Source organism: Triticum aestivum, chromosome 7A (assembly GCF_018294505.1).
Source record: "Triticum aestivum cultivar Chinese Spring chromosome 7A, IWGSC CS RefSeq v2.1, whole genome shotgun sequence".
NCBI classification, from domain to species: domain Eukaryota; kingdom Viridiplantae; phylum Streptophyta; class Magnoliopsida; order Poales; family Poaceae; genus Triticum; species Triticum aestivum.
This window is the reverse complement of record NC_057812.1, coordinates 549,483,210-549,497,439: the sequence shown is the minus strand read 5'-3', so window position 1 is coordinate 549,497,439 and position 14,230 is coordinate 549,483,210. Positions and strand designations below refer to the sequence as shown.

Genomic DNA, 14,230 nt, shown 5'->3' with positions numbered 1-14,230 from the left:
CCTCGCCGGAGATCCTCACCGGCGACCTCGATCCCGTTGCGGATGAACAGTAGATCGGTGCGGGTGAACAGTGAACCCTAATTTTCCCGAGGTTGTTTTGTTGTCTAAGTCCCGAAATTACAGATCCATGTTGCCATGTCCGCGGCTCCGTAACTTTGCATTCATAGGTCTGATTCATGCATATAGCGTATCAAAATGTTCATCTCAGAGAGTACATCATTTATTTCCATTGCATCATTTTTATTTGAGCTCATCTTGATGCCCGAAATGCTATTAAAAGAGGGCTACTTGAGTTAATTGTCAGATCTGCTACTCCGTTTTGCACTTTTGTCATTTTTGCCATGATTATTGTGTGCATGATATGCCCGTGAGCTCTACATATGTTTTGTTAAGGGTTTTATCATCTTTCCAGAGGTGCAACCCATGTATTTTTGTGATGTGTGTGGTGACTTGTGCAAGCTTGCAAAGTGGTGCACTTGCTAATTCTGTTTTCAGGGACTTAGTAATTTCACTAAGTCCTGGAGCTGTTTATCTCGTGATGCCATATGTTCATGTTGTTTCCTAGTGATACGTGCCTCTTTTGAGGATGATCAGTAAGGGAGTTTTGTTAAAATTGTAGTGCTCTATCCATCCATGTCTTTGTTTGCAATTATGGAGCACCCTAGCTTGAGTCAATCGAGCTCTACTTTTGCTACTTTGTGATTCTGGGCAGATTGTCAACTTGTTTGCAATTTTGCCGGTGATGTTGTAGTTGATCCGTGCATGCTATGCTATTGTTATTGCCATATCTAGCTTGTATTTTGTGCCTTCTTGATGGATGTATGCTTGTCTTGCCATGACTTGCACCATAGTGAGTGCATCGAGCTCGTAAACATGCCTACTTGAGTTATATTTCAGCATGTGTCAGTTTTTCACTAAGTCTGAAACTGATTATGTTTTTGCTATGTTCACATGCTTGCAATTGTATTTTATGATCCCTTTTGGCTCAAGGTCACTAAGGGACTTTTGTTAAGATCTTTGAGTAGCTCCATGCCATGCTTTACTTTGCCATGTTCAGATCCTGTAGCATGTAGTTTTGTTGCTCCGAAGAGGGCTACCTGATCTGAAATTCCAGACAAGTGTTGATTTCACTAAGTCTGAGATCTGTTTGTAATGCATTTTTGCCATGCTTGTTTGAACCTGTTAATGGATGATTTGGCCGTAGTTCAGTGCTAGACTTTTGTTAAGCATCTTGTGTGCATACCTGCCATGTATTTTGTTGTCATATTTGGGTGCTGTAGCATGTTCATTTCATTGCATTTAGATGCCTACTTGCTGTATATCGCAGACCGATGTCATTTTTGAATCGCTTGCCATTTCCAAACCGTAACTCTGATTCCGGCGTTCTTTATATCGTTTTCAAGCGATTTCATATCATCTTTCCAATGGCACACTTGGTTTTCCAAGTTGAGGCCAGGTTCATGCATTTCTTGTCATATCTTGCATTTTGCATCCCGCATCGCATCCCGCATAGCATATCATCTTTGCATCATGTTGTTTGAGTTCGCACGTGGTTGATTGTATCCTTGTTGCTTGTTTGTCTTGTTTGGGTAGAGCTGAGAGACGAGTTCGCTAACGAGGAGCCCGTTGAGTTTGCTTTCGAGGATCCAGTCAACCCTGACAACTATGCAGGCAAGATGATCATACCCTCGAAATCACTACTATCTTTGCTATGCTAGTTTGCTTGCTCTTTTGCTATGCCAATGCTACGATGCCTACCACTTGCTTGCAAGCCTCCCAAATTTCCATGTCAAACCTATAACCCACCATTGTCCTAGCAAACCGTTGATTGGCGATGTTACCGCTTTGCTCAGCCCCTCTTATAGCGCTGCTAGTTGCAGGTGATGATTGGAGGCTGTTCCTTGTTGGAACATCATTTATTTACTTGTTGGGATATCATTATATTGCCATGTTATCTTAATGCATCTATATACTTGGTAAAGGGTGGAAGGCTCGGCCTCTCGCCTAGTGTTTTGTTCCACTCTTGCCGCCCTAGTTTCCGTCATATCGGTGTTATGTTCCCGGATTTTACGTTCCTTACGTGGTTGGGTTATAATGGGAACCCCTTGATATTTCGCCTTGATTAAAGCTTTTCCAGCAATGCCCAATATTGGTCTTACCATTTGCCACCTAGCCTCTTTTTCCCTTGGGTTTCCAGAGCCCGAGGTTCATCTTATTTTAAACACCCCCCGGGCCAGTGCTCCTCTGAGTGTTGGTCCAAATAGAGCCACTTGAAGCGCCACCTCGGGGCAACTTGAGGGTTGGTTTTAGTTGTACGTAGTGTTCATCTGAGTGTGCCCTGAGAAAGAGATATGTGCAGCTCCTATCGGGATTTGTCGGCACATTCGGGCGGTGTTGCTGGATTTGTTTTAACCTGTCGAAGTGTCTTGAGTAACCGAGATACCGAGTCTGATCAGAACGTCTTGGGAGGAGGTATATTCCTTCGTTGACCGTGAGAGCTTGTCATGGGCTAAGTTGGGACTCCCCTGCAGGGATTTGAACTTTCGAAAGCCGTGCCCGCGGTTATGGGCAGATGGGAATTTGTTAATGTCCGGTTGTAGATAACTTGAACCTTATTTAATTAAAATGAATCAACTGAGTGTGTTACCGTGATGGCCTCTTCTCGGCGGAGTCCGGGAAGTGGACACGGTGTTGGAGTAATGTTTGTGCAGGTTGCTCTCTAGTTTCTCGCTCGCGCTTTGCCTCCTCTTCTCGCTCTCTTCTGCGTATAAGTTAGCCACCATATTTTGCTAGTCGCTTGCTGCAGCTCCACTCATATTTACCTTGCCTTACCTATAAGCTTAAATAGTCTTGATCACGAGGGTGCGAGATTGCTGAGTCCCTGTGGCTCACAGATTACTATTACACCAGATGCAGGGCCTGATGATTCCGCTCCAGGAGACGCGTACGAGCTCAAGTGGGAGTTTGACAAGGACTCTCAACGTTACTATGTTTCCTTCCCCGGTGATCAGTAGTGGTGTCCAGTTGGGGGTGAACGGGACCGTTGTCGCATGTTGGGTTCTCTTTTATTTTGGCGTCGTAGTCGGGCCATGAGTGTTTGGATGATGTAATGTTACTTATGTACTTGATTGACGTGGCGAGTGTAAGCCAACTATGTTATCTCCCCTTTATTATTTATATTACATGGGATGTTGTGAAGATTGCCTAACTTGAGACATATGCCTTCAATGCGATTATGCCTCTAAGTCGTGCCTCGACACGTGGGAGATATAGTCGCATCGAGGGTGTTACAGAGTCGTCGGTGGATCTCCTCCGCGCTGCAGGCTCTCTCCCGCTGCACTTGGTGGCTTACGATTGCGGTCGTCGGTCTCGGTGCATTCGCCGGGGTTGGTAGCTAGAGGTGACATCAGACCAGAGGAAACTCTGGATGACTCGTTCATCACGACGGTGGCGATGACCAGGGTCGTCGTTCTCCTACTTGTAGGTGACGTCGAGGTCCCTGCCCTCCACCCCGACCCCATGCCCGAGAAAAAACCGTAAATCTCCTTAGATTGGGCGGCGGCGGCATTGCGTGTGTCGTGCCCTGCTTGGAGGCGCCGCCTGGGCGTTTGGGTGCTCGGTTTGAGGAACTGCAGGCGGATGGGATGGGACCAGTGGCAGCAGGTGGTGTTTCGTGTCAGAGGAGCGGCGTGGCATCTGGCACGTCGACAACGGCGGGTCTCAGCGACATGGAGTAGCGGGGTCTCACTGGTGGGCGTGTGATGATGGACGAGCGCAGGATGGTGGCGTTGTCTGGCGTCGTGGTGGCGTCGACAGCAGCTAGACCGGGCAAGGTAGATGCAGCAGTACAACATTGAAGATGGATTGGTGGCAGGTGGCTGCGGCGGCCTCATACCTGGCAGGTGTCCTGATTGAGGAATGCGTCGGACTAGTGGGTGCCCCATACCTGACAGGCGTTCTGGTTGGTACCTCAGGTCTTAGATGTTAGGTTTGGCTACGAAATATGTTTGGTATTAGGCCCAGACTATCAGCATCCCTACATCAACTGGATATGAGTAGCGACAGATGTTGCCTAGACGATGACTTTAGTCTTACTGTTGTATGACTTTGTAAGGTTTTGTGTGAATAATTAATAAAGTGGCTGCATGCATCGTTCAGATGCAGAGGCCGGGGGTCCTCCTCCATTTCTAAAAAAGGCCTACCTTTTCTATTTTGCGAAAAAGGGTCTACCAGCTGCCGCTAAGTTCCAACGTCATCGAGAAGCCCATCAGAATAGAAGCCCAGCCTTCATCAGTGAGTTGCAATGGGAACATCTTAACATCCCCGGGCAGAATCTGTGCAATCCAAGCATTCTAGAACACCATCCACCTGCAACTGCTTTCTCTCTTGCAGCTCTTTCATAGCAATGTCCTTCTTGTTTGGAGGCTAACCCAGGCATCCATCACTCTCATACAAAAGAAAAAATATGCCAACACAGTTGCAAGATCGAGGGTCTCGCATCGCCGGAGAGGGGTCGCACCATCGCATGTTGCGAGCAGCAAGGTCCATATCTCGATGTGGTCCATTGAGCGGGGATTGACTCTGTGTTAGCTCGGCCCTGAATTCGCTGAGCTAGGCAGACGAGGTGAGAGAAGAGAATCGGATCCGCTGACTATGAGCTAGGCAGACGAAGTGATGAGTTTGACTACAAGATGTTTGACCCTATAGCAAGAAAAGTTGTGAGAAGCCATGATGTTGTGTTTGTACAAGACCAAACAATTGGGAATATTGTGAAGACAAAGGGGCAGGTTCCTCCTTAGCAATAGCAAGACATGATTGATTTTGACCCAGTTCCTACAGCTCCAACTCCAATGCAAGTTGAAGTAGATGTAGAAGATGTACCAGATGATGTACATGTTGGTGCAGGTGAAGAAGATGCTTCCCAAAAGCAGCATGAGTATGATGTTAAAGTTGATGATCCTGATCGGTAGGAAGCACCAGTGCCTAACAAGCCACCAACTGCTCCACTGAGAAGATCCAATAGGGGTCGAATTCCTTGCAGCAGGTATCCCACAAATCAATACATGGTGTTATTATCTAACGGTTCAGAACCTTGGTGCTTTGCAGATGCAATGGAAGATGAGCACACGGAGTAGAAAAAGTCTATGCAAGAAGAGATGGACTCCTTGCATAAGAATCATACTTATGAGTTGGTGAAGTTGTTCAAGGGCAAGAAAATTTTGAAAACAAGTGGGTCTACAGAATCAAGTAAGAATAGCACGCATCATATCCAAGATACAAGGCCAGGTTAGTTGTAAAAGGATTTAGTCAGAGAAAAGGCATTAATTATGATGAGATCTTTTCTCTGGCTATGAAGATGACATCCATTAGAGCAATCCTTGGCATGGCAGCAAGTCTCATCTTAGAGGTTGAGCAAATCAATGTGAAGACGTCATTCCTTCATGGTGAATTGGAGGAAGAAATATATATGGAGCAACCTGAGGGGTTTCTTATGAAAAGCAAAGAAGACTATGTGTGCAAGTTGAAGAGAAGTCTTTATGGCCTGAAACAAGCACCAAGACATTGGCACATGAAGTTTGAAACTGTCATGGGGGAGCAAGGTTACAAGAAGTGTAGATCAGACCATTGTGTGTTTATTCAAATAGTTCTTGGGTCATGATTTTATCATATTGTTGCTATGTGTTGATGATATCCTAATTGTTGGCATGAATGTCTCTAGGATTGCTAAGTTGAAGAAGGAGTTGAGCAAATGCTTCGCCATGAAAGACCTAGGTCTAGCAGAGAACATTCTCGGGATGAGAATTGGGAGAGAGAGAAAAAATTCCAACAAGTTGTACTTGTCTCGAGAGAAGTATATTGAGAAGGCATTTCAATGGTTTAGGATGGACAATACTAAAGTTCTGAATTGTCCACTAGCAGCCCATTTAAAGTTGAGCACCAAGCAGTGTCCTACCACTGATGAGAAGAAAACGGAAATATATATTATTCCTTATGCTTCAGCGGTTCAGAGTTTGATATATGCTATCTTATGTACAAAGCATGATATGCTCATGCGGTTAGTACTGTGAGTAGACTTATGTCTAATCCAGGAATAGCTCATTGGGAAGCTGTGAAGTGGATTTTGAGATATCTCCGGGGCAGCTCTAATATGAAGCTTTGCTTCGGTGATGGTGAACCCAAGCTAATTGTCTTTTTAGATTCTGATATGGCCGGAGATGTTGGCAGAAGGAAGTTTATTTCATGTTACCTGGTTATCTATATGCAGGGGAAGTGGTGCCATGACAAAGCAGGCTGCAAAAGTGTGTGGCATTGAGTACATCTGAAGTTGAATTTATTGTAGTAACAAAGGCGAGCAAAGAGCTATTGTGGCTGAAATTGTTGGCTTGTGAGCTTGGTTTTAAACAAGACAAGCGTGTGATGTTTTGTGACAACCAAATAGCCATCCAGTTGAGTAATAATGCAAACATTTATTCAAGGTATAAGCATTGAAAATGTGTAATATTCCAAGCAAATGCAACTTGAGAAGGTTCACACCTAGGACAATGGGGCTGATATGTTCACCAAGGTGTGGTGACAAGGAAGAAGCTCAACGTATGCCGCCGACTCGCTGGCATGGCTGCTGAAAGGCAGTGAGACCCTCTATGATGTTAGGATGGGGAGTTTGTTGGGCTAACTCCCTCCATATGGAGGTGTGTTGGCAACCCAACATGAGCCCAATAAAGTCCAACACATATGGATCGTTGATCTGATTTGCATCCAACGGTTGTGAGTGGTTTCTAGTGAAGGGAGTAGAGAAGAAAACCCTAGCCACTCCATCCCTGCCAGTGGTGGTTGCCATTGTGAGAGTGAGAGACATCACACATAAGAACACAAACTGTGAGAGAGAAGAAGTAGAACAGGAGGTGCTGTCCAGATTTACTGCTTCTGACTAGACACTATTCAAGCTGGTGATTGGAGGCTCAAACATGTTTAGATTGATCCTAAGCTTGGTGAGCTCATTCCTTACCTCGAGTAGTTTGATCTGGTTAGCTGGTTTGAGGATTGGGTCAGTGGGGCATTAGATTTGAGAGTGATTTTGTCAGCTCCCACTGTAGTTTTAGAATAGAGTTGTTTTGGGAGACAAAAAGTTTGGGAAAACAAACAATGTCTGATTAAGCTACAATTTTGAGGACATTTCAGAACTCGTATGTCTACTTCTCCGTCAAATTTGGTATTGTTTGGTTTAGTGGTTTGAGAGTAGTTTGCAAAATATTGAAGGGGAGAGAAGTTGTGTAAATTCTGCTTTGTTGAAATCTTGCCTCTTGTGGTTGTTGTTGCAGTTGTCGGTTGGCAACGTGGAAATTGTCTTGTAAATCTCTCTAAAGGTTTAAAAAAGGCTCTGCCCTCATCGTTCTTATGATGAAGCTATGTAGATTGGTCGGTCCATAGTCGTGATTTTTTACCCCTCAATTTGAGGAGGTTTTTTCACGTTAAATGATGTGTCGCATGTGCATTTTATTTGTGTTATTCAGCTATTTGTCGGTTGAAGCTGTTCGAACTTGGCTGTCTAGTGTGCATAGTTGTCGTGTCGGTGAATTTGTGCGTCGCATCTTTGCATTCCACCCTCGACAGGGTGGAGATGGGGTGGAGAGGAGCAGCCGGTCCAGCCTGCGTCGCACGATGGTTCCAGAAGGAGTGCCGGAGACCATGTGTCGGATCGGTTCAGAGAACGACTATCATCCGACCGTCCATCTTTTTATCCAAGGCCCAAATATTGTACTAAGACAAGCAAAAAGAAATCAGGCGCATGAGGCCTGAGACTTGAGGTATAGGTGGTCGGGAAAATTTTGTTTTTGTCACTCTAACTTTTGTCTATTTTGCTTATACCAAAATATACTTTGACATATCACTTTTGCCACTTTTAGTTTTAACAATACATTACAAATGTCATTCCATGGCAAAAGCAATGACTTTTCATTTCACTTTTGTCATTCTTAGGTTTTGATACAATTGCCACTTTAAAATTATTGTTTTTGCTACGGAATGACAATTGTGATGTATTATCCAAAACTAAGAATGGTAAAAGTGAAATGTCAAATTCTAGAGTGACATAAATAAATTGGTCAAAAACTAGAGTGACAAAAACAAAGTTTCCATAGACGATCCCATAATTCACACTCATACGAAAGACACATAATGTAGAGCAAACCAAAGTAGGTGCCGCTTATTCAAGCTTGAGTACGTACACGGCATTTATTTAGTCCCAGTACATATCCGGGATATACATGACCCCGTACGTATGCTGTATGCAGCAAACTTGTCTTACTCACTTATTAGCGGATCGAATCCACCACTTAGTTAGTGGTTGGCGACGAGCTGCTGCGCCTGGGTCTCATACTTGAACAGGTAGGGGCTCATCTTAGAGCTATCCGCCGAAAAGATGAAGATCCCCGGCAGCTTGCCCTGCCGCTGGAGCTCCTTGGCGCCGCTGATGCCTTGATCCGGCGAGAGCAGGCCGGTGACGTTGCCGGTCTTGAAGCTGGCGAGCAGCTTGGTGCCGCCGGAGCCGGGGTAGTTGCGCGCCTGCTCGTCGTAGAACTGCACGTAGTACTGGACGACGGTGTTGGCGCCGTAGCCGTAGAACTGGAAGTTGACGTAGTCGATGACCCCGGAGTACTTCCTCCACAGAGCCTGGTAGTACTTCTGGTTGACCGGGAGCTCGTAGGGCGCGATGGAGGTGCGGATGTTGGGGAAGCGGGCCTTGAGCTGGGTGAGCAGGCGGCCGATGCCCTCCACGAAGGTGTCCACGTCGGTGCCGAAGTGCTCGTAGTCCACGTCCACGCCGTCCAGCCCGTACTGGTTGATCATGGCGGAGAGGGAGGAGACGGCGTTGGCCACCCACGAGTCGACGGAGGTCGGGGCGTAGGTGGCGTTGACGCCCGTGTTCTGGACGGTGTCGCCGCCGATGCTGACCATGATGCTCAGGTTAGGGTGGGCCGCCTTGGTGGCGGCCATGGCGGCCGGGGTGAGGTTGCCCGTGTCCCAGAACGGCTTGAAGACGCCGTTGGTCGGCGTGGGCTTGGACTGCTGGCTCGCCAGGTAGTCGATGGCGAAGGCGAGGATGAAGTGTAAGCTCACGCCGGTGTTCACGGGCACGTCGGAGAACCGGACGCCGGTGAACTGCGCGCCGATGTACTCCCGGAAGAGGTACCCGTTCGTCATGGCTGGCTCAGCTCAATGGATCGAATGAAATCTAAGTAGCTCAGTGGATCGAATGACATGCAGGCTAGACATTGTCCGAATTTATAGCGGCCGTGCGCTGGCTCGCGTGTGGCCGCTTTGCATGCCACGTACTACGTCCGCGAAGGTCTGGAGCGAGTCAACAATGGCATGCTGCTAGTTTCCACATCTGTGAGAAGTGTCGTTGTTTTGTTTTGACGGATCTCCGGGCGACGCGCGGGAACATCACACGTTAGCTCTCATGGCAGCGACTCTGCTTCTGAACCTGAGGCTTAAACGCTCGAGAGATTTCCATGCTCCGATCGAAGTTGATGACAGTACACCGAGGCGACCACGACATCACATATCCGTTCAGACGCGGAACCTTCAGACTACGAGGGTGCTTGGATCAAGGGATTATTTTAGTCTGACTAAAAATAATCTCTTTAAGAGACTAAAATTCCAAGCACCTCTGACTAAAGAAAGGCTAAAACTAGTCTTAGAGACTAAAATATTTTAGTCAGGGGTACTCCTATTAAAATGTTGATTAGTCCTCTCTCTCCTCATTTAACTCCTCTTCTTTAACACATGCGAGTTCTAAATTGGTGGTTTGGAGGATAATAAATGCTTATTAACTTGATTTTAGTCTCTTTAATATTTGGATCCAAGCATGAATAAGGCTGGCAAGTTTTAATTCCACTATTTTTAGTCATGAGACTAAAACATATCCAATCATTCTCTATATTGTACACTGGACGAGATCGTCAAGCCCGAATTTCCCTCGTGGGTTGTCGGCACACTCTCTTCGGGTATTAATTTGTTAGGCCACTTTCCAGCATTTTTTGTTTGTTAGGTCACTCGTAAGCGTAGAATTCCACCTTACACGAGCATACGGTATTGACCGGTCATATAGGATGTCAAAGTTTTTTTCCAGTTACGATAATGAAGGGCGAAGGCACATGCATGCTACTCTCACTGAGTGTGACGTCTCAACAACAAATTTTAGCATGGTACTCTCCCTGATCCCAAAAAATGAATCTCCTGAACTCATTACTCGGTACAGCCCCATTAGCTCATGCAATGTAATATATAAGATCATCTAGAAAATACTTGCTGCCCCTCTGAAAATTATTCTTCCAAAGATTACTTCACCATATCAGAGTGCTTTTGTCCCGGGCAGACTTATCACAGATAATGTGTTTGTCGCTTATGATGTGTGCATAAAATAAAAAATAAAAAGGAAGGTCAGACCGATTTGTGTGTTGTGAAACTGGATATGCATAAGGCCTATGACATGGTTGAATGGTGTTCTTAAGGAATATGATGATCAAGCTTGGTTTCCATGAACAGTGGGTCAATTTAGTTATGAATTGTGTGAGCTCTGTTAAGTACACAATCAGACATAATTCTCAGGAAACAAAAAGTTTTACACCTACGAGATGTATTAGGCAAGGGGACCCTCTCTCCCCTTACCTCTTTTTACTGTGTGCAGAAGGATTGTCAAGTCCATTGATGCACGAGGAAGAAGCTGGAGGCATTGATGGAATTAGAGTGTGCAGAAATGCACCATCGGTGTCACACCTACTTTTTGCCAATGATTCTTTAATTCTCAAGAAGGCAGATTTGTTAAATGCAGCTTCCTTGCAACAAGTACTTGATACATATTGTGCAAACTCAGGTCAGTTGGTGAGTAGAGCAAAATCTAGTATATTCTTTAGTCCCAATACTATTAATGTTGCTAGAACTTAATTACGTAATGAGCTCCATATAGATAAAGAAGCTTTATCTAATCGTTATCTAGGTCTTGCTGCCTTATTTGGAGCTGACCGTAGTGATTGCTTTAAGCACTTTCTTGACCGGATTCGAGAAAAGATTAATGGAAGGAATGAGAAACACCTCTCGATTGGTGGAAAGGGAATTTTGTTGAAAGTTGTTGCACAATCTATCACTGTATATGCTATGTCAGTCTTCAAATTACCCAAGGGGCTATGCAAGTATATTATGGTCCTTATTGCAGGATGTTGGTGGGGTGACGGTGAAGAAAATAAAAGAATACATTTGTATGCATGGTGGAAGCTATGTGTTCCAAAAAATATTGGTGGGATGGGATTTCGTGATCTGCATAGTTTCAACCTAGCGATGCTTGCAAAAAAAGTTTGGCGACTTATCGAATACCAGATTCTATTTGTGCCTAGATTTTGAAAGCAAAATATTACCCACGTTGTGAGATCTCAAAGCAGGACCAAAGAATGGATCCTCCTTCATGTGGCAAAGCTTTGTTGCCGGCATCCAAACATCCAAACGAGGCTACATTTGGCGAATTGGAAACGGTGAGAGTGTTAATATTTGGACGGACCCTTGGGTCCCATCTAGTCCTAGCAGGATGATTATCACTCGATGAGGTCATCAACTATTAACAAAGGTTAGTGAACTCATTAACCCCATTACGGGCGGATGGGATGGGGAGTTGGTTACTGCTACCTTTGGTTTCATTGATGCATGTAGGATTATGCTAATCCCACTAAACATAGGTGTTGGTGATTTCGTTGCATGGAATTCAACACGAAATGGAATCTTCTCCGTCTGCACGGCCTACCATTTAGAATGGAACCACCAATTTGGAGGTAGATCAATATCTATGGCTGCTCCTGGACCATCTACTAATAATCCAGTTTGGAAGAAGCTGTGGGAATTGAAGATTCCCAAGAAAGTTCAGATTTTCTGTTGGAGGGCTCTTCGCGGAATCCTTCCATTAAAAAGCATCCTAACCAATCACCATATTGGCCATGAAGGTCATTGTCCCATTTGCAAAACAAGGAGTTGAAGATGTCAGACACCTCCTGTTCACTTGTGACAAGGTTGTTTATCTTTGGGAAAAACTAGGGCTTGTGAACCCAATTCAAGAAGCTCTTGTTATTGACCTTTCGGGGTCGGCTGTCCTTGAACATATTTTCAGATCTCCTTCTGCCTTGATGCATGGCACATAATCAGTGGAGGTTGAAGCAATAGTTGCGGTAGTCTGCTGGTACCTTTGGTGGTTGAGGAGGCAAACTACACATTCAGAGAGGGTGCCCCTGTTTGGCCATTGGCCTGTTTCAGTTTTGGTAATAACCATAAATAATGCAAATCTAAACCGATAAAACATCCAAAGTAGTACCCCCTAAATGGTCCAAACCGAATCTTGGCTATGTGAAGCTAAATGTTGACGCATATTTTTATGTTGATTTTGGCACAGGAGTGACGGCCGCTATCATTAGAGATGTGAATGGATCATTCATTGCAGCCAAGTGCGTCTGTTACCCATATGCAGCAAATGCAGCAACAATGGAAGCTTTAGCCATGAGGGATGGACTACATCTTGCAAATTATATTGGAACTAATAAGGTCTAGGCATAATCCGATTCAATTGAAGTCGTAAATTTTTGCAAAGGTCAAATACAATGGTGGGACTCGGCAGCAGCGATATATGCAGATTGTGTAGATACGCCAGTTCAAATTGGAACCGCTGATTTCAAACATTGTCCCAGAGATGCCAATGGTGTGGCCCATGAGCTAGCTAGCTTTAGTTTTCATAATAATATTTCTTGTGTTTGGGGTGATGAACCCCCTAGTTGCTTAATTGTATTTCTTGCAAATGATGTAAGTGTTCCATAATTTAATAAAGCTAGCTATGATGGCCTTTTCTTAAAAAAACAAATTTTAGCATGGAGTATTGGAGTGTGACCTCTTAAACCATCTCACACATGTATCATGTGGATCCTAGGTGGTACGAGCGAGGGCCCATGGCCCAAACCCATACAATTTTTTTACGAAAATTTATGAAATGCTCCCTTGATTTAAAAAAAACAAAATAAATCAGGAATATTAAAAATGTTCACAATTTTGCAAAATGTTCCTGATTTCTAAAAAGTATATGAATTTGAAACAGTTTATGGATTTGAAAAATTGTTGGGAGATTTAAAAATTGTTCATGAAATGGAAAAGAGTACACAGATTTAAAGAAATCATCAATTTGGAACAATTTAAAAATTGTTTGAGATTTTCATCATAAAACTTAACGCAAAAGGTTCACAAATTTTAAAACTATTCATGAGTTTCAAAAAAGTTCACGAGTTTGAGAAAGTGTTTGTCGATTTGATTTTTTTACGTAAATAAAAAATAATAAAATAAAAAACAATTGAGAACCAAGATTTTTTTGTTTGAAAAAATCAGTTCATCAACAATTCTAGAACCTTCTCAAAACCAGTAAGAGACAAAAACCACTAATGGGCCGACCCAGATTGCATCATCGCGTGCCCTGAGGTGTGCATTTGCGTGGTATTTGCAATGGGGCGTGTGTGTGTGTGGGGGGGGGGGGGGGGGGGGGGGGGGGGGGGGGTTATGTGTCAGGTCGCTTCGCTTCGCAGCGACCTACGCGTCATATAGGAACTGCCCACTGATATGTCTTACTTCACGCGAGACGAAGCGAGCGCTTGTGTCAACCAGTGCCCATAATGGGGTGGCCCAGCAGGGACCACGGGCATTCGGCATTTTATTCTTTCTTTCCTTGTATTTTCCTTTTTTATTTTGCTTATATTTCATAATATTCTACTTATATGTATAATAGAATCACTTTACATACATAATTGAAAAATGTTAAACACGCATTTGAAAATTGTTAAACTTATATAGATAAAAATGTTTTGTCATGTATACAAAAAAATGTGCAAGAAATAATTTGACCATGTATTTAAAAAATGCTACTCAAGCTCTCATGGCAGCGGCTCTGCTTCTGAGCCTGAGGCTTAACGCTAGAGAGATTTCCATGCACCGAAGTTGAATACAGTACACCGAGGCGACTACGACATCACACAGATGATATCCGTTCAGATGCGGAAACTTCAGACCAGATTACAATAGATGAATTCCACCTTACACGAACATACGGTATTGACTCGGCGTACAGGATGTCAAAGTCCTTTCCAGTTACGATAATGAAGGCACATGCATGGTACTCTCACTGAGTGTGACATCTTAACAAAGCAAATTAGTA

The 14,230-nt window shown here is 44.3% G+C and overlaps 1 protein-coding gene across 1 annotated transcript; it reads right to left on the bottom strand.

The window, feature by feature from the left end:
- Positions 1–8,115: 8,115 nt before the first annotated feature.
- LOC123148127 (chitinase 1) lies at positions 8,116–9,266 on the bottom strand. The gene has a single exon (XM_044567487.1). The coding sequence runs from the start codon at positions 9,199–9,201 to the stop codon at positions 8,338–8,340; it is 864 nt and encodes a 287-aa protein (XP_044423422.1). The 5' UTR covers positions 9,202–9,266; the 3' UTR covers positions 8,116–8,337.
- Positions 9,267–14,230: the final 4,964 nt, after the last annotated feature.